The sequence below is a fragment of the Gymnogyps californianus genome, chromosome 2 (genome assembly GCF_018139145.2).
Source record: "Gymnogyps californianus isolate 813 chromosome 2, ASM1813914v2, whole genome shotgun sequence".
Lineage (NCBI taxonomy): Eukaryota > Metazoa > Chordata > Aves > Accipitriformes > Cathartidae > Gymnogyps > Gymnogyps californianus.
This window is the reverse complement of record NC_059472.1, coordinates 99,452,807-99,472,843: the sequence shown is the minus strand read 5'-3', so window position 1 is coordinate 99,472,843 and position 20,037 is coordinate 99,452,807. Positions and strand designations below refer to the sequence as shown.

At 42.5% G+C, this 20,037-nt stretch overlaps 2 protein-coding genes across 3 annotated transcripts in view; one reads left to right on the top strand and one right to left on the bottom strand.

Annotated features, from left to right (window-relative positions):
- Window positions 1-7,556, bottom strand: part of KDM1B (lysine demethylase 1B) — a 29,376-nt gene extending 21,820 nt beyond the window's left edge. Inside the window, exons 1-6 of the mRNA XM_050892467.1 lie at window positions 7,504-7,556; window positions 4,707-4,809; window positions 3,763-3,887; window positions 1,820-1,909; window positions 917-1,028; window positions 73-189 (exon numbers count right to left, since the gene is read on the bottom strand). Of these exons, the coding sequence (XP_050748424.1) occupies window positions 73-189; window positions 917-1,028; window positions 1,820-1,909; window positions 3,763-3,887; window positions 4,707-4,796 (534 nt within the window). The 5' untranslated portion in view covers window positions 4,797-4,809; window positions 7,504-7,556. The remainder of the gene's footprint in view (window positions 1-72; window positions 190-916; window positions 1,029-1,819; window positions 1,910-3,762; window positions 3,888-4,706; window positions 4,810-7,503) is intronic.
- Window positions 7,557-7,882: 326 nt separating this feature from the next.
- TPMT (thiopurine S-methyltransferase) lies at window positions 7,883-18,994 on the top strand. Of its 2 annotated transcripts, none has more exons than XM_050891558.1 (9): window positions 7,883-7,936; window positions 8,474-8,634; window positions 9,436-9,528; window positions 10,619-10,751; window positions 11,234-11,286; window positions 16,033-16,107; window positions 16,858-16,943; window positions 17,969-18,013; window positions 18,795-18,994. In XM_050891558.1, the coding sequence occupies exons 2-9, from the start codon at window positions 8,495-8,497 to the stop codon at window positions 18,908-18,910; spliced, it is 741 nt and encodes a 246-aa protein (XP_050747515.1). In that variant the 5' UTR covers window positions 7,883-7,936; window positions 8,474-8,494; the 3' UTR covers window positions 18,911-18,994. The 2 variants fall into 2 exon arrangements, with proteins under 2 accessions (XP_050747515.1, XP_050747514.1); XM_050891557.1 differs by lacking the exon at window positions 7,883-7,936 and adding an exon at window positions 8,177-8,225.
- Window positions 18,995-20,037: the final 1,043 nt, after the last annotated feature.

The following is a 20,037-nucleotide window of genomic DNA, read 5'->3' as shown; positions in this document are numbered from 1 at the left end:
AAATTAATATCTGCAAACAAGAAATATCAACTTGTTGTTAGTTTCAATATGAGCAAAACTCTTCTGTGTTACCTTGGTGGAATTGTTCAGTTTCATACCACATCTGTAGGTTTTTGCTATTTGTGGTGTCAGCTGGATTTCCTTTGTCAGCTGACGCCATTTACCACAGTCTGGCTTTGTGCACTGCACCTACAAGTCAAAAAACAAACATGTTTTTACTTGTTGCTGTCTGATTACAGATAAGATTAATGAAGCATAACTAACCAATTAGAAGGCAGGGAGATGTGAGGAAGTTGTCAAATACAATTGTTAAATTCGTTCTCATGTAATCCTTAGGTCATAAGACAATCGGTATGCAGAAACCTTGTGCCTATCTCCTGTAAGACTGACTTTCTCCACAGAACCTAACTCCAAAATTAATTCAACACCCAGTTACTGTGGTCTTCAGTGGGTTTTGCAAGCATTACTGCAAAAACACATTGTTCACCACTTCAGAAACAACAACAACAAAAACCCCACCACCACCAAACTTCCTTCCATTCCAGTCTCTCTTCTTCTGCTCTCTTCACCAGGGAAACACAAAATCTGTTTTGGAATTCTTTCACACTTGTACTTTCCTATAGCTGGCACGCTCCCTTTTCCCTGCCAAGTCTTATTCTACCTGAACACCACACCTCTTAGCTGGTACTTCACTGAAAAGCAACAGAAGGTTGTTCTTTGTGGCGTGTGGAGAAGGTCTCCAACAATGGAGGAGCTGATCAGAATTATCATCTTGAGCTTTTCCACAGTCCTCTTAATACTAGAAAACCCCCACAAAAACTCAGCTGACCTGCTGCTTGAACGTACAATATCAGAAATTCATATCAGAACATCACATTGAAATATACCCTATTAAATAAATCACCCCCCATCTTACCCAGTAAGGAAGCTGTTGATCAGCCATGAAGGCTTTTGGACTGGGCTCACTTTTACCATTACTTGTCCAAATCCTTTTCCAGGCAGTATATTTCTCATAACCATCTTTATGGCTAAGAGGAAAGAGAAAAGAAAACAGCAAGCAGTCAGAAAACTGAATAACTAGTTCATTTCAAGCGACAGCAGTTATTCTAAAATTAAACATTTTATATAAGGACAGAGAAATAAGGCTGTAGAGAGTCCTATATTTTTCCTGTTAAAAAAGGAGAAAGTCATGGTTCTTACAATAGCAATAAATTGCATCCTGACCACTATGTCCTCTTGATCGTGAGCACACTTCCTGGTATCTAAGGCCTGGACTGAGTCACTGGTACTGCTAAGCACATAAGCACCCAAAAGTCTTAGTAGAGCTGGACTCAACTCCACTCAAATGGGAAGGAGCTTGGAGCTGAAAGCACTCTGTGAGCCTGACCAGAGTCTTCACGGTCACTGAACCACAAGAATTAAATCTGCTCACTGATTTGATGTTACAGAGAGGCAAGGTCTCCTGAACTCACAGTGTAAAGTGAATTTGCTTTATAAAGGAAAATAGATTTATTTAAAACTGTTCTCATAACTTAAAATTCTCTGATGTTGTTTTAAAAAAGACAAAAGCTTCAGAATAACTGGACCCACAAACCAGCCTGCCTAGAGTAACCAGTTTTGTTCACACTATGTTTAAGTTGATGATTAGTCCATACAACACCTGCAATTTTAGCACCAATATCTAAGCCTCACTTTGAATAAAGCAAGCACAGAGGACAAGTCTTTGTATTATGTTTATGTACATGATGTTTCAACAGTTGTAACGTCTGCCAAATTTTAATAAGCACTGAAAAGGCACAACCTTAATTGCCAAATCTACCTTCGGTAATAGTGGTCAAAACATTCATTGCAGAAGTGTTCCCCACAGGAAAGATGATACCATCTAGACGTATACCCATTTTTAGCACATCTGTAATGCAGGAGACATAGAAATAGTTTTACGATACATTTAGAAAAAATCTTTCCATTGACAGTAGCACATTCTAGAATGTGAACAAAATATTCAGGACAAGCCAGGGCTTTATGTTACATTCATGAAGGCTGACTTGCACAAGGCACTACAGTCATACAAATAACAGTAAGATCATTTCAATTGTCTCAAACATTTCCAGTTTCCAAACTAAGCAACACCAGATGCAAAGGAGGCAAAATGTACACAATGTGCAGTTTTATAGTTGGTCTGGCTTCCAGCAACCTCCCACTAACAATGGTCAACTGAGCCTGTCTTGAGTACCCTTTAAGCAGACGTTTCCTGAACATGAAATACATTTGCTCTTACAATACGCGCTGTGACACACTAAGCGTCTTGCAAATGTCCAAGAAGACAAAGTCCCTCTCCACAGGAACTTGCAGTTGCTTTACTTTGTTGCATTTTGTTCTGATATTAGTGCAGGGGTGGGAGGGATCACTTAAATTAGTATTTTTCTTGTACCTGTGATCAATTGATTCATAAATCATTATAACATCCCATCCCCAGAACAACTGACAAAACTATAAAGGCAAATCTGAACACAAAACAGATGTTGCCTGTTTTTTTCACGTGACCAAGTTGGCTGCGGTTTTAACCCAATGAGAGAAAACTCTGAGGAAGCAGTTACACATTCTGGACATTTATTCTTTATTACTCTCAGAAAGAAATATCCATTAGCAAAGATTATATTCATCAGACAAAGCAATCTCTCTTTACTTAGAAAACTCTCATTAAACTTAATGCAATGGTTCAAGATAAATGCACACGGTAAAAAGCACGAGGTAAAAAGCAGTGACCTAAGCTACTAACTGAAATAGTTAGCCATGAAATGATCTCATCTCAAATAAATAATGTTGAAAGTATGTAGTTGGAGGGGTGGGAGGGGTGGAAATCAAAACATTAAAATAACAAATCAAAAAGATGACTAAGCAGTATCTATTCTTTCCTAAGTAAAAAACGTAATATCAGCAATGCTGATCTCTCAGGTGCTCATTTCCCCTACAAGTCTCTTAAGCAACTGCCAAAACACTCGGCTTTCCTATGACAACATCCAGAATACCTTGACCTCCTGCCACCAAAGAACAATCCACACAGATAACTAAATGAAGCACTGAATTATTTTATATCATTGGAAAATAAATAAAACAAGGAAAGTTTGTCTCAGTTAACCAGGGAGGGAGGAATGCTATATAATTACAGTCTGCCTACTGCATAATGAGGTCTAACATGTTGCTTATTATAGATACACCTTGCCGATATCATGCATTCAGTACTCCAGGGTCAGAACTCAAAAGGAGTTGTGCAAGTACACAGAAAGCCATGAACAACTCCAGAACAAAGAGTTCAAATAACTACGACAGTCTCCCAAGACCTAAAATTTCAAGGTGAGAATCTCACCTCAGACTGCAAAGCATTCCATCGAAAGAGTGATACTTTCTGCAGTAAATGACGGTTTCATTTTCCATCTTGAAAGCAAGTTTAGCTTCCTCAGATTACACTAATATGCTCTCAGTTTCACAGAAGCAAGGCGTGTTCCAGAAGACACCATTAATAACATAAATAAGCATATTCTAAAGATATGCTATATCTGAATTAGCAACTTGCACAGTAGAAAGTTATCCCCAACAGGAATAACTTGTGACACTTTCCCGGCATCTTGACTCGTATTAGTACCTCTTGATTCTCCTTTGACATTTAGAAACGAAGGGATTTTTCAGAATATAGTTAGGAACCTAAACTTCAGCTGCAAGTTTAGAAAAGTCCATGGAAAATGCAAATAAAAAGAAACAAACCTTTCAGCTGCACTGGCAAAGCAAACAGGACATGTTGCAGTGCATCCAGCTTTTTCACACTTTCTGTATTTCTTCTCTGACGCTTCATCATCATCATCTGCTGCTTCAGCCGGTTTCTTCTTCACCTAATAAAAAAATAGCTGAAATCTGACCAGAAATGACACAAATGCATCTTCTACAAAATGGCATTCAGACAGTTTTGCAGCTCGTGGGTAGCATCAAATGGTTAAGATGGTACTAATGAAAATTTTTGTAATCATTGTGAAATAGCTGCAGCACGAAACAGCTGTCAAAGTAGGTCAGTTTTTCTACCAAAAAAAAACCCCAGTAAGGCTGGAAATATCATTTAAAGCTAAAAATGTCTTGCCTTAGTCTAACTGATGCCATTGAAGAAATTATAAGCAAAGCTTCCAGTTTAAATCATATTTTAAGCTCCATCACATGCTAATGAGTCAAGCCTCACGCGTTCATTCTATTTCTCCTTCAGAAAAAGAAAATCTCTTCTTCACATACTTATTGATATTAATTAGTGGCAATCTTATTTGCACCTCAAATAAAATGTTAGGATAGGCTTGGGGCTTTTTTGGACTCCAGATACAAGGCTGTATACCAAATGTCTCTTCTGGGCCTCAAAGGTACTGTGCATTGTGTTGTTTTAGGCCTCCATCTGGATGGGCAGACAGCTTTATCTGGCTGTACAGAAATCTGTGATTGTATTTTTAACATATTTACAGGTTATATTGAGCATTTATCCTTTCTGAATATTGTTCACAAATGAGACACTTTGCCTACTTATTCACAGAATTAACTAATTCTCCCTCTCTCTGGATAAGTACTCTAAGTCCTAACTTATCCACAATGAAGCCCGCTTTCTTTATAAATGTCAACAGAAAATAAAAAATACCAGAGTACGAACCCATGTGTTTTTAAATTATTATAAATACCTGTCTTCCAGAACTCCTCAGAGGAAGGTTGTCTGGAGACTGGTCTGAAGAACATGCCTTTTTTTTCGTTCGTACCCTTCCAGTTGACATTGTATTATGAGATCTGCAAAAAAAGGTAGGCAGCAGTTAAGAAAAAAAATTTAATTGCTTGACTTTGCAGAGCTGTCTAATCACCTGGGCAGTACAGCCACTCATAATACTACTTTTGTCAGAGTTACCTAGGTAAGAATCTGTTTAGCTTGACTATTAATTCAGGAGGAAAATGAGAATGAGCCATTACGGGAAAGGAACAATACTACTATTTTAAACCAAATTCAGAGTTAAGATTAGATCCTTGAGTACATCTTGACAGGCTGTTCCAGATCAGCATACCCTGGATTTCAGTAATCTGATTTGCATTACGTGAAGACCTGGACTGGAATTTGGGTTGGCAATGTGAATAGACATCAGCTCATAATGCAAGCACAGAGATACTACTCTGAGTAACGCTCGTCCTGCTAACTACCGATTTATTGGTAGCAAGAGATTTGCACTGTAAAGCACTTCTCCAAACAGCGTACTGAAGAGATGTTTAATACCAGGTGAACAACCAGTTCCAAGACTTGCACACCCTCCTATGAAAGTACATCAGAATTTAAAGTCTGAACTGCAGTTGCATTGCAATTACAGGTGATCGGAATATTACAAACTTTGTTGTTAAGCATACTATAGGAGAAAAGAAAAGGTTTATGCCACAAGAGAGCTCTATAGCTGTCTTTGACTACATCGGTGGGAACACGGAAAAGACCTCAGTTTATCATGTAAGCTGGAAAGCATGGAGTGTGAGAAAGTATGCCACAGAAATACGGAAACATATTTAAAATGGTATTATCAAAGGCATTATTTTCACAGGGAGTAAAACACAAATAAAGAGAGCGTAGAGGAAGAATTAAATCTAAATGTGCTCCACCACACAGAAAGGAAGTGGAAATAAACCCCTTATACTACAGCACTGCATCATGAAATGTTATCTGATTGTAGTAGGGATCAGTTTGTAATTGTATTTTTTAAAATATATTTGAGACTTCTCAATTCTCTCTGTTCCAGGCTGCATCTTCCTTGTTCAAGCTGACAGTGATAGACATGGTAGCAGTAGCTTCATTCAGGAATTCTGCTAAAAGTAAACGTAACAGGAGGAGAGAATGGGCATTTTTACAAAGTTTCAAATGAAGCTGATGCAAATCAAGTAAATTGGTGCTTTATTCTCCTCTCAAGATACAAGAAATTGATTTGGGAGGGGAAGAGAAATCACATGATGATATCCACGTAAGTGAAAAATTAGTTCAGACAATCCAATACAAAAAAAAACTTTCTTTTTTGTATGTAACCCCCCCCCCCAATTATAACTAATTAGAGGGACGAAAAAAAGAATTAAGTCAATCTTTATTACCTTAAAAAAAAAAAAAGCATGACTCCACCATAACTTACCACTGTATGGGGGTGGATGAGGTTGGAGAGCAGAGAAAGGAAAACCAACCAGTTTTGTTTACGTGAGATTTCCCTAAACTACCGTATAACGCCCCATGAAACGGTGGCTTTTTTCCCCAGGAGCTTTCCTTCTGGATCAGTGGCACAACAGTATCTCTTTCTATCACCTTAGCTTCCGACGCTCGATAATCGTTCCTACATGCTGTTGCCTTTACAGTCGGAGGCTACAAACTACCTTAGCACTGAGCAAGGCACCAGGAAACTCGTTTTGGTGACTACCAGGTGATCACAGTCTGCTGCTGCTGCGAGGCCCTTATCCAACAAGGTAAAAGGACGTGCAACTGTTTCATTGCATATACGGGGTTAGAAAAAGAAAAGGTGGCAGTTACCATTCACAAAGAAGTTTGGTAAAAAGATTTAAGATTCAGAGAGGCCTCCCATTTTGAAAGGCAGAAGCCAGTCGTACAGAATCACAAACATATTTTTGCTGTAAGCACTACGGGAAGGGGAAGAGGGAGGTGGGGAGAAAGAGAGAAAGAAAAAGAGATCAGCTTATGCATATAACTGTAAGCAAGGCCGTTGCTTCCAGTTGTATGCCACTTTGTCCCCACTTCCCCTCCCAAAACAAACAACACCCCCCAAAAAACCCACAAATTTTTGAAGAACAAGTAAACATCGCTTACTTTACTAAGCTTTACATGACTCTGCATCCTATAAACGTTATCTTATTGGCTGAGAAAATAAGCCCTTTAAAAGGAGAGAGAGAGAGAGATGCGTAACACGCTGTCACATTCTATAACATTTCATCCGTCTGTAATGCGTGGCCTATATGGGAAAGCTTTGTGGGGTTTATCTATACAGTTGACAGCAAGTTTGTCGGGGGGGGGGGGGGGGGGGGGGGGGGGGGGGGGAGAAACCACACACACACTGACAGAGAGAGAGAGGAAACGAGAGCAGCCTGATAAACAAGGAGAGCAGGGACCACGAACTGCGCACACCTTTAAAACTCACCCCCGAGTAAATCGCCGGCGCCCAGCCGGCCGAGGCTGACAGCCGGCTGCCCCCGCCCCGGGCCGGCAGCCGCGGGGGCTCGCCGTCCCCGGGCCAATGCTCAGCAGCGCCCAGCGCCGCGGGGGCCGCGGCTGTGACAGCTGGCGGCTGGGGCCGCCGGAAGCGGGGTCCCGAGGGGGAGTCCCCGGCGGAGGGGTGTCCCCAGAGGGGATGTCACCGGAGGGGAGTCGGGGGCGCCCCGGAGGGAGGTCGCTGGGGGTGCCGGCCGGCGGCGGGGGGAGGCGCTTCGGCCGGCGCGGCGGAGCCGCCTGGCACTCACCTCGGGGCCGGGTCAGTCGGGGGCCGGAGACCACATTCACGCGTGTCCGTGCCGCCTCCTGCTAGAGCTGCAGCGGGGGAGAAAAGGGAGGAGAAGGGGGAAGGAAGGGAAGGAGAGAGAGAAGGAGGAAGGAAGGGAGAAGCGGGGAGGTGAGGACGGGGGCAGCGCTTGCACCTGCCCCGCCGCCCGGGGAGGGGGGCAGGCGGCCCCCCAGCGGGCGCTGCAGCCGAGGGAAGGGGGTCGCTCACCGCCACCGCCATCCTCCTCCTCCTCCTCCTCCTCCTCCTCCTCCCCGGTGCCGTGCACCCTCAGCCCGCCTCCTCCTGCCGCCGCTTCCGCTCTCCGCGGTGCGTAGCGAGGGGGAGGGCGGGGAGGCGCCGCCCCGTCCCTGCAGCCCCCCGCGGGACCCGCCGCCGCCGCCGCCGCCGCGCAGGTACCTGCCGCCGCCGCCGCCACCGGGGCTGGGGGCGGGCGGGGGGTGGCAAGGGGGGGAGGTGCTGAGCGCCGCCGGGTCCTTCCGGGTCCCCTTCGCCCTGAGCCGGTTCTCGCCCCGGCGGTCTGCCCACGGGTTTCACGTGAGAGAGAGAAGTGTCGGCACCTACCTACTTAAGTTACCGGCCCCGGGCTGGGGTCCGCCTCTCCCCGCCGTTATCCCCTGGTCCCCCCGGGGCAACGGGGCCGGGCAGCCTCTGGGTGGCTTCCAGATGTGTGCAAAACGGGAGGTCAGCGGCGTTTCCGTAGTGCTTAACAGGGCGCGTTTGAGCAGGCTTCACTCCGGGGAAAAAAGTCTAGCCGAAGCCATCGATCGATAGCAAGAGTATGGTCTATCACGTTCAATACAGCTGCATTTAAATAGTCGCCAAATTATGATCTCTTAAGCTGGACTAATTTTTTATTTGATTCTAGGAAGTAAGAGCCAGTTCCAAACTATTCATTGGGTGGGGGTAATTTTTCTCTCTTTTTTTCACAGCTACTAGACTCCCTGGGGACGATGGACCGCTCAGCAGATGCATCCAGGGTCCTGGAAGGCTCTGATATTGGGTCACAGAAAGACAGAGTGGTGACTGAGGAGGAATGGCTGCAAAAATGGGAAATGGGTAACATTGGGTTTCACAAGAAACAAGGGCATCCGTACGTGACTTCACTTTCTGCCTAAGCTATTTAAAGAAATGCTGTGAGATGAATGACTTGACTCATTCAAAAAACTCTTAATAGAAAAAGGAGCATTTACAAAAGCAAAATTATTTTATACAGGCACAGCTTGAAACTAAAATAAATATACATGTTTTTGTGACCTACATTTGTCAAACAAGGGCAGAGAAAGGAAAGGATTGAAATGAATTTAGAACTTCTACTCTTGAATCAGGTTTTGAACTATAAAGCTTGGATGGCTTGGCTAAAAATCTTAAATTTTCTGATGCAGAAGTTCTGCACTGCTGTTCATAAGTTATGAAACTGAGGCCTAAAACAATATGCAGAGGGCATCGGAGCAATTATTGTACACTGGAAGACAGGGACCTAAGAGAGCAAACCTGATTATATAGTCTTTCAACCAATGAAACTTACATTTAAGACCTGTAGAAGTAATTTGATTGATACAGAAGTTTAATCATCATTCTGTTTAAGCTGTCTATTGTGGCCCTCTTAGAGGTGGGTTGGTTGGTTTGTTTACTTGAAAAGACAAACAGAAAACAGAACAAACAGATATGTGTTCGTTTCTAACAAATTAAATTTACTTTCTTTCTAAGTAAATGGAAGGCGAATGTTTTCATTTTATGTTTTTATTTCTAATGGTATGAAACAGGTTTAACTAAGAACCTATGTTCCATCATGGAGTTTGTGTGCTACCTGGCATAGCGTGTAGTACTTGGCTTTTAATGTGCCAGCACAAATACTCGCAGTGTTAAGTAAAACATGTCTGTTCTTCTGCAGGCTCCTCCAGAAGTATCTGGATGTTCTTTTAAATGGCAGGAGTGGACTGAAGATATTTTTCCCACTTTGTGGTAAAGCAGTAGAGATGAAATGGTAAAGCACAGACTATAAGAGCAAAAATCTTATTTGATGTGGGGAGGGAGGGAGGGAGAGGGGGAATTCCCAACCTTATATTGGCCAATGGAAATGTGCCGCATCTCTGCCGGTAGGAAAGCAGCGTCACTGGAGGCTGAAGGGAGGAGGAAGTTTGGTTTCATTTGCTGGCATTTTGTATAGTAGCATAAATGGGATGGATAAGGACTAACCTGAAAGTCCTCCTGATTGTCCCGAGTTCAGCTTGGGGAATGCTGAATTTGTGACGGACAGAGTGACTGAAGCTATGCCTTTGCCACTGCTTCTTTTGGTGGCAATGCCAGCTTAAATTGCCCACAATGAGGTCGGTTGTGCCAGAGCACATTTTCAAGGGACCATGTGGCATGTCACACTGTGAACTTAAATGATTTCGGCTAAATATAACTTCCTGGTTTTTACATTTATTATTTTACTTCTACTTTTTGGGGTGGGTCATATTTATAATTAGGGGCTGTATAAGCCAATGTTTTTTCTTGGAGGGAGGGGACACAAACCAAAAAACCCTGACTGAACTGCATCCTCAAGGAATCAAGTTAGTCCCAGTTATCAGGTTTTATCATGGTAACTACTTACTAGGCTGACTGCAGGCTCTGACGCATGTTGCTGTTGCGCTGAGCTGCAGCAGTGAAGAGGTTACCGCACCCTGCTGCCTGTTACTGCCAAGCTGCAGAGGCAGCTGGGTGGACAGCGTGCCTCAGCTGCTGCAGTTCAGAGCAGAACATGTTTCTGTAAACCAAAATGGACAGTTACTCTGTGTAATCACCTTTGTTTTCAACAAGTTTATAGAAATAAATGAATAATCCATTGAATCTAAATAAAGCCTGTAAGTCCTTGTCAACTGTATGCTGAGTGGTGCTAATTTAAGCTCAGATCATGGAGGGGAAGTGTTCGATAAAATGTGAACGCTCCAGAAAGTCAGGATTAGACATACCAGTGCATCCTAAAACCAGGGTTTCCCTAATGAATAAATGCTGCACGGGAGATACAGATTTGGTAGTGGCTTAACCTGTGGGCCTCATGTAAACTTGGGACCTCTCTCTGCTGTGTGCAGGCTGGCAGATATGGGACACAGCGTTGTTGGTGTGGAAGTCAGCGAGCAAGCGCTGAAGGAGTTTTTTGCAGAACACAGTCTGCCTTATTGCGAGGAGCCAGTTCCAGAGATTGCAGGAGCAAAAATGTTGCAGGTATGTTTCCTGCGTTGTTGAACGATCTGGTGTGGTTAATCATGCAATGCAGGCGTAACTGAGCAAACAAGTCATTCTGCTTTTATGCCTCTGTCTTACTGGTAATCATTCACCTCTCCTGAAGAGGTCTGAAAGGAAGCTCTGAGTTGTAATTTTGGACTGAGAAGTTCTTCTTCTGAGCTTATTACTTTGGCCTTCTTTTCTTATGACATTGAAGCACCTGAATGTAAAGTAAATGTATTTTAAAATTGGACAGTTGCATGCCTTGATAGATCAGAACCTCTCTGGAGGGAATCAGGAGAGGTACCTCAGTAAATTAAAACTAAAAATGTTTCTCACAGTTTTTCCCCATTACACCTAAGTGTATATTTAAAAATAGTATATGTGTATATTTTAAGGTATAAAGTATAAATATACACTTATAAGTGCATATTTAAAGATAGTTTGCTGATAAGTATTGTTTCCTTTGCTTTCTATTGTAGAGTACCTCTGGGAACATTTCTCTGTACTGCTGCAGTATTTATGATTTGTCCAGGTAGGAATACACAGTGTGTTTTACATTTCTTTATATTCAAACATGTATTAATACTGTAATAATACTGTCATATTATTTTATTTGAATCAGCCATAAAGATTTGGAACAGGTCCTCTCAAGAAAACTCCTATTAACTTGAATGAGAAATGTGAATAGCCAATCTCCAACAAAAACTAACTCTGTTATTGACCATTAGATAAAGATGCCAACTAAATATCTTTAAATGGGCTTCTTGTTCTAAGCCGTCCTGTGAAAGTTATAGAAAAACATGTTTGCTTACAGTAAAAACAAATTAACATTATTGATGGATTCTACTAAGCAAAACCCTCGCACAATCCCTTACTCAGAGTAGCTTAGTAAAAGTAAAGAGAATATACGCAGAGGTGTCTTAGTCAGCTTTTCCTTTAAGTAAGTACTAAATATATTTTTTCCCCAAACTTTTGATTAACATATGCATAGGTAAGCTGTACCCATTGATTATATGTGTCCCATGCTTTACTTAAGATACTTTTCTCGATGGACTTAAAGTACATTACATCACTCCAGTGTATGCGACTACATAATATACTGTCAAACACTGACTCTGCAAGTGTCTTGACAAACATGGCTTGACTTAACTAATCTCTTCTGAAGGATTTTTAGTGCTAAAATGTCCTTATTTCTTAGTTAAAAGACACAACAAAAAATGCAAAATACTTCAATACAGTCTGCACTACTGACTCCTGAAAAATGTTTCAACCCATTGTGCTCTGTGGCCTCAAGCATCGCTTCTCAGATTTTGTGGTGGCTTTGCACCTGACCTTCTGCTCAACTGTCAGCTGGTGGGGGAATTTTGAAAATTACCAAGTTATTTAGAGACTGCAGGAGGACTTAGAACTCTCTCCAGCCTCTAGCATAGAAGACTCTGCCTTGGACAGTAATGCATCTGGCAGTTTTTTGTCCTCAGAAGTTTCCTAGTGGTGTTGGCAACATGCGTATTTAAATCTGTCCTAAAATGTCCTCAGACCTAGACCGGTGCTGGGGTGGCTGGAGATTGGAGAGCATGCAAGAAAGCGCTGTTGTTTCTGGTTTTGTAACGTATCTTGTAGGAAGCTGAAGGTGCCCAGAGTCCTGCACTATAGTTTCCTCCTCTTGCAGTTCTTACTCAGACATGATTTTCCCTAGATTATAAGGTTTTGGTGAAGTTCTGTGTGCTTGTTTGCTTTTCTTACAAACAACTGTCAGGAACAAGGATTTGTTTCATGGCTGTTCAATAAGAAGGTGGTCAAGTCTTAATCTTTACTTGGATGGGCTTTTCAGAGCTACTACGTATACAGGCGTAATAGGTAGTTTAGGACACCAGAACATGGTGTTTACCATATGATCCTTTTTTTTTTTTTTTTCCATCTGCATAAACTGGAAAAAAAGAATATTCATTACTAGAGTCCAAAGTCTTATAGACAATAGACCGTTGCTAAGACTTCTGCTGGTGCAGCTGACTCCAGTTGGTTTGAATAGTGTATATATAACTAGTCCTGCAAAGTGAGTGTCTTGGAACAGATGGGCTGTATATGAACATGACTTTGTAGATACTGCCTGATTTCTTCCCTGCCTTGCCCCTGCAGTGTAGCGACTTGCTGTGTAGATCCCTATAAATCCTTCTTGCTGTGAGTTGACAAGTTGCCCAGGGATTGCTTAAGCTTCTTGTCAGCAATTTTTGAAAAATGCGGTTCTAAGTTTTGTAGCAAGTAGCATGGTGAAACCTGTAACTTCTGTCATAACATGGTGGAATAATACTATGAAATAAAGCAAAAATAAGTAATTAATGACATTTTCAGTGCATATTGCTGGGTCCAGTACATAGTTTGTCATCCACAAAATAAATTGGCAGATACACATTTTGGATGCATGGTTCTGTACTGGGTGCAGTAATGGTGAAAGTATAAACTGCATTCCCTACAGCAGTCAGCAGATACCTGTGACTAGAAAAACGCACACACTCTTCTAGTTTCTATGTACAGACAATTGGATTAATTACCCAGTAATTATGGAAATTAAACTTATTTCTCTCTTGCTGAGGCTGGCCTGCTAACAAATCCTTTTGATCTCCATTAGCCTAGCATTCATTAGAGGAGAACTCAGATGTGCTCCTGACCTTTGTCAGAATGAGACATTTCAAAGACTTTTGCTAGTTAAAGAGTAACAGGAATTACTGCTCTTTGTGGGAACTCTGGGACATATGTAAAACAGTTATATTACACAACCATTGTACCTCCTAATACAATTATGGCTGCAAGACTTTAAAAAAAAAAAAATTAAAAATTGCATTAACTGAAACTACTAAACATATGCAGACATAGAAATTCACAACTTTACTGCTTAAATCCAGTGGGATTTCTGCAGATATGTGAATTTCTGCTTTACATGTTAATTTTTATTAGTTGTAGTAGTACCTAGGCTGTGATCTGTCATGCTACATACCATATAAACACATAGCAGGAGATAATGTAGGGCTAAAAGATTGGGTAGTGATACAGTGAAAGGTACACCCAAGAGGAGCACTTCCTAACACCTTAGCTTCCTCCTGACTCCACATCAGGATGAAAGACAGCTTTTTTGACCTTTTCCTCATGGCTTGCTTCTCCTCAGAAGGAAATCGGGTGTGCAGACAGGCAGGGAGCACCCAGACGCTCACCAGGTCCTGAGATCTGGGCAACCAGGAGACCAGGACTAGGGGAAGGCCACAGCATGAGGCTGCCTGCAGCCTGCGATGTCTGTCGGCCCTGATGAAATCGGTGGGGAGTAAAATAACATGAAATGCCTGTATGGAGCCACCACCACCATTCCAGTTAGACCAGCTTGAAGCTGGGAAGAAAAACCAAGTGCAAAAAACTTCAGGGGCTTGCCTAAGGTCATGCAGCAGACTCAGCTAGGCAGAGAGGAGAAGAGCCTCCAAGCCTCAGAAGATTAAGTTTGTCACCTGCCCCACTAGACTTTGCTTTGTTCCCCTCATGCCCATTGCATGTTTAACTGTTTAAAAACCTCCTTTCATTTAAGAGGCTGGTTATTTAAATTAGATACTTAGTCTTGGCAAACTTTAAAAGAAGTCAGGACTTAGAAGTGTTATCATGCCTCATCACAATAGAGTGGGAAATACAGGTTCAGCTTCTAGGTTAGATGCCAGAGACTTAGCAATGCCATTGCAATGAAATGAGCAGCGGCCAGGGAGAAGAAGTTGTTGTGGTTTAACCCCAGCTGGCAACTAAGCACCACACAGCTGCTTGCCCACTCCCCCACCCTGGTGGGATGGTGGGGACAATCAGAAGGGTAAAAGTGAGAAAGAAACTTGTGGGTTGAGATAAAAACAGTTTAATAATTAAAAAGAAATTTAAAAAAAAATTGTAAGGAAAAAAACCCAACAACCAAAGAGAGAGGAAAATAAAACCCAAGAAAGACAAGTGATACAAATGAAAACAATTGCCCACCACCAACTCACTGATGCCCAGCCAGTCCCCAAGCAGCAGCCCCCTGTCAACCTCCCACCCAGTTTTACTGCTGAGCATGACGTCATATGGTATGGAATATCCTTTTGGTCAGTTGGGGTCAGCTGTCCCAACTGTGTCCCCTCCCAACTTCTTGTGCACCTCCAACCTACTCACTGGTGGGGCAATGTGAGGAGCAGAAAAGGTGTTGATGCTGTGTAAGCACTGCTCAGCAGTAACTAAAACATCAGTGTGTTATCAACACTATTTTCAGCACAAATCCAAAACATAGTCCCATACAAGCTACTGTGAAGAAATGTAACTCTACCCCAGCCAAAACCAGTACAGAAGTGAAGAAAGAGGTGATGCAATTGGACTCTGACACCCTCCCAGCAGGCAGAAGGGTATTGCACAATTCCATACCGTATTTTTCTCACTAAGTAAACTTATTTCAGACTTTCTTTAAAATTATGCAATTTACGTTATTATTACCTTACTCTCTGAACTCCTGTTTTAATAATTACCAGAAACAAGGCCCTTCTTTTCCCCCCCCCAAATATCCTCATTTCTAGTCTCACCCTGACTGCTCTTACCACCCATCAGTAAAGGCACTTCCCAATAGTCTTGGCCATTTGCAGGTTTTGGGTGGTCACTGAAGCCATCTGCCAGCATATCCAGGAGCAAAAATAATGTCTGTGGCAGTGTTAGGCTGAGGCAAGCAGCAGTGTAACTTAGCTTTTCTACCATTAAACAAATTGCAAGCTGAAGCTAACTGTCCTGGGCATGTAGCTGGGAATTGAAGTGTCTAAAATCAGTGGGTGTGCTGAGTTCAATGATAGTAAAGCAACGAGGCACCTTCCTTAACCCGCATTGGAAATCATGCATGGGTTTTAGAAGGTAGCCAAGAACTATTGACGTGCTGAGTGCATGTTAGTGCTGCCTCAAGGGTCACGGCAGGGTATGATTGCCAAAAACCCAGACTTGTAGCCCAAATGTGTTTAAGCTACTTTCCTTCCTCCCTGCCTTGTCTCAGCACCCCCTAATGATGGGGAAATGCTGAGCAATTCCAGTACCTCTTTGCTATCGCAGCAGAGCCATGTACCAGAGGCATTTCTTGGGTTCCAGATCATATTGGTTTGGATCATGAAAATGCTGGACCGTAACAAAAAGGTAGCGGGGAATCTGCACAGCTAGCTGGAGAATCGTTGTGAGTTCACAGAAGTATCTGAATAAAGATGAAGGTGCCTTTTTAGTATTTTTAAGCCTTTTCCTCATCTCCCTATAGCTCAATAGTTGGCAAGTTTGACGGAGTTTGGGACAGAGGAGCTCTAGTAGCTGTGAATCCATGCGACAGACAACGGTTAGTAAATTTGCTTTGTTATTGTCTTTTCTCTAATGTATGCAGTGACACATTTTTCCTCCTGCCACTTGTCGGTGAGTCCTCTTTCATTTAAAGGACTAACCTACACAAGTTCTTCTCTACCGCAAGCATCAGCTGCAGTCACAGAGTGCTGTACTCTAGATTGTGAGCTTCCTTCAGGAAGCTGCCCTGCCTCTTGGTGGGAAAAGATGTGGTTTGTTCCAACCCAGCAGAGGCAGAGCTGCAAGTCTCATCTGAATTTTATTATTTCCTTTTCACCCCATCTGCTTCTCCTCTCTTTGTTCTTTTTCCCCTCACTTCCCTTTATTCCAATTTTTTTTCTTGCCTATAGCCAACCCAAATGTAGTTTGACCCTACCCCCAGGATTTTTTAATTAGATACATAATCTTGAATTCACAATAATTTTAAAAGATCAATACTGTATTGTGTACTATATTCTAGACTGTGGCAGATGAATACTATGTTTTGTCTGTTAGTTTTGAGATGAATATGCAAAAAAGATAAATGCTTGTTTATGAGTAAACAGTAACCTTTATTTGAGGTGTTTCATGTGTAGCATGAATTTCATGCTCATGAAATTCAAACTAAGCTTTGCTTAGTTTCTGTGCAGTTCAGCTCATGTTATCTCTGCATAGAAATACATGTTACCTCTCTTGTTGAATATTTTGAATTCTATGCTTGAATGTTTGTACAGTTCCAAAATAATAAAGTGTAACTTTCTCCTTTTAGCTATGTCAGTTTGATGATCACCCTAATGGAGAAAAATTCTTCTTATCTCCTTGTAACGGTTTCATATGATCCAAACAAACACAAAGGTGAGAACTTTGCACTGTTCATGTTTTGATTTTGCATGCTTTAATACAAATTGTATATAGATGTGGTAGATATATTAGTATCTTCCCCAGGTTTTTTATCAGCATAGCTTTGTCAGCTGATCACACCAATACAACTGTGTGTTAAAAATTCTGGATGTTGACCAAGCTTGAGACTAAATTTGCTTTCCCTCTAGCATTCAGACATGCTAAGGGTAAGTGGAGGACAGACACGGTGTATTAACAAAGAAATGAAACTGGAAGTGTGGCTATGACACAGAAGCTGGAAGAGTGAATGCTTAGACTAAAATCCTGTCTGGCCTAGGGAGCTTGAAGCACTCCCGACAACATCGGCTTCGCTCTGTTTACCCAGTACTTGCAACCCAACGTGTTGCCCATCTTTTGCCTCTCTCCCCGTCACTACCATGGTCCGAATATGCTTGGAAGAGGTTAAATTCTGTAAAATCATAAAGTATTTCTTCCCTTTATAACTTTTGTTACATACTGAAGTCTGAGGTATTTTAAAAGTTTTTTTGTTGTTGTTAATTATTAACCTTCAAAAGAAAGAGAGTTTTTGCTGCTTTTGGGCTCTTCAGCATAATTATCCCTGAAAAAATAGGTCTTGTTATTATAAGCCACAATAGCGTAATTCATTGCTCTCCCTCTCACATTATTCAGCTTTTAGCTTTAATTATGCCATTGTAGTATAAAGAGATTGTAGGCCGGATTCACACAGCACACTGAGAGTGGTTGTATCCACGGCATGGTCATGACTTCTGACAACGCGGCTACCCTGGCTGCAGCCTGGAGATGATGCAGCAGCAACACCTGAAGCTGTCTGGTGGCCCACCAAGATGCCACGAGTTCTTGGACATAGTGTTTTCTGGTTCTTGCAGACGGTGCTACACACTGGGGCCCAATTGCGGGCCAGGTGCTGTGAGTGATGGGGCTGGCTCTTCTGCTGCAGTGCAAATGTTTGTCTCCTTCCCGTGTCTTCTCTCTGATTAGCTTCACCCATTTTCTTTCAGGCCCACCATTTTATGTTCCTGAATCTGAAATTAAAAGCTTGTTTGGTAAGTAATATTTCAGCTAACCCTTAGGAATTTTTTCCAAAACACATAAACGTGTTTATATGCTTCTACCTCGCCCTGTGACAAGTGATAGTCATTTGCTTCTTATCTAAGGGGTGGAGTCATGGAAAAATAACAGGGAAAATAGATACTATTTAGCCACAGGGATTTTGCTGTCAAGGAAAATTCTCAGCTCTTCAAAAGATGTGAAGAAAACCCAAGAGACAGATACTGTCTCTTTCCTCCCCTTGGCATCTTTTCATTCTCCCAGGATTCACACTGCACTCAGTGATCTTATAGCTGCAGTCTTAGTCCCATTTGACCATTTTGTCTTTCTCTGCACCTCATCACCAGCTACTCTGGTTTTAATACAAGGCCTTTGCATACCAGTTCTGCAGTTTCTGCTGTACTGTTGTAGCCAAAGAAGAAAAGTAACATGCCACGTGAAGAAAATGCTAAATGTACAACTCAAATCCATCAAAATAATGAAACTCGGAATTATGGCAGGAATTTAATTTTAAAAGTTCCTCCTGATATGCTTTGATATTGCACTTCTTTTAAATTTACAGCTTTCTGAGACCCCTGCAGTATCTGTGTGCAGTGAGTCATTGGCATGGACAGTTGCATCCCAATGCAAAAGAGACGGATAAGTTTTCCCCAGTGCATTTGTGTCACTGTGTTAGGGACTATGAGGAAATCTGTGGATAAGATTCCCCCCCCCCGACAGTTTGCATTTTTCAGTGACTAATCATTCAGTAATTTGTTACTTTTTCTTCCTTTTCAGGTAACCGCTGTGAAATTAAGTGTCTTCAAAAAGTCGATGACTTCTCAGACAGACACAGACAATGGGGACTAGATTATTTTCTGGAGGTGCTATATATGCTCAAGTTTGTAGCTTGATTAAAATTAATTAAAATAACTTACCTCCCATCTTGCTTTTATTTTTATCTCACCTTTTAAAATGAGACATGTTTTGGGGCACTCTTAAAGCAGGCTTCAGCGTACAGAAAAACGCCTGTGGAACATTTTTGTCCATTTTGCTTACCAAGTCATCTCTCCGACATAACTGCCTTCACTGCCTTGAGGTGCGCGTAGCTTTTATTAAACTGCATGCACAAACAAGCATTTTTAAAGTGCATCTTCTTCTTCCGTATCAATTCAGATCATCAGAGCTGGGAAAAAGAAATGTTCCTGTTCCTTTTTGGCCATTGCCAGTCGATGCTGTCTGCCCGGCACTCCGCAGGTCGTCCTCGTCGGCTGGCAGCCCCGGGAGCAATGGCAGCTGCTGTTCAAATACTTGTTTCCTGCGACGCTGGCCTTGCGCCAGACCGGGCAGCTGGGCGAGAGAGGCGGGAAGCTGGCGGAAGTTGCTTCTCTCCGTCCCCGTTAGTCGTGATTACGAGTCAAGTGACGAGCTGGCAGTGAGCGGGCAAGAACGCTTTTGGCAGCAGCCGCCAAAGGGGAACGATCATTGAGCAGGAAAGAGAGGAGGGAGGCGAACCAGATGACAATAAAGGAGGGAGTACGGGGAGAAAATGTCCCCGTGGTTGCTCGCGAGCATGCTGCTCCCTCCTTCAGGAGTGCAGCTGTGAGCAGGCAAACGGGCACAGGGCTTGTAAGGTGAGAGGGTTCAAAGAAAGCCTGCACAGCTGCTGCGTGTTCATCCGAACACAAACCTTCTTTTGTGGGTCTTCTATCACTCCCGTATGGATACTACTGCGATTTTTAAAAATTACAAAATTTGGGGCTCTCAAAACCCTTTCCTGCCCTGGCCTTCTCCCCTTGGCAGCTTGTTTTAAAAAACGCTGGAAAGGTACGATTGCAATGTAGTGTATTATAATTCACCAACACTAGAAAGCAAGTAAAAGCCATGGGGCTTTTTAGTGTTGTAGTCCGAGAGCTGCAAGGGGGTCTGATGATTTTAGCGCAGCAGTCCCCGAGCTACAGCCCGTTGCAACTCTCGATATTGCTTGTAGCTACTGGCGCTTCAAGGCAGGGTTGACAGAGAGAAGGACGGACGTAGCCGG

What these genes read in the sequence shown, in the direction of transcription:
- TPMT (XM_050891557.1), top strand. An exon ending in AAAGCAGTAGAGATGAAATG is followed by an intron (nt 9,529 to 10,618) that starts GTAAAGCACAGA and finishes TGCTGTGTGCAG; the next exon opens with GCTGGCAGATATGGGACACA. An exon ending in TGATCCAAACAAACACAAAG is followed by an intron (nt 16,944 to 17,968) that starts GTGAGAACTTTG and finishes ATTTTCTTTCAG; the next exon opens with GCCCACCATTTTATGTTCCT.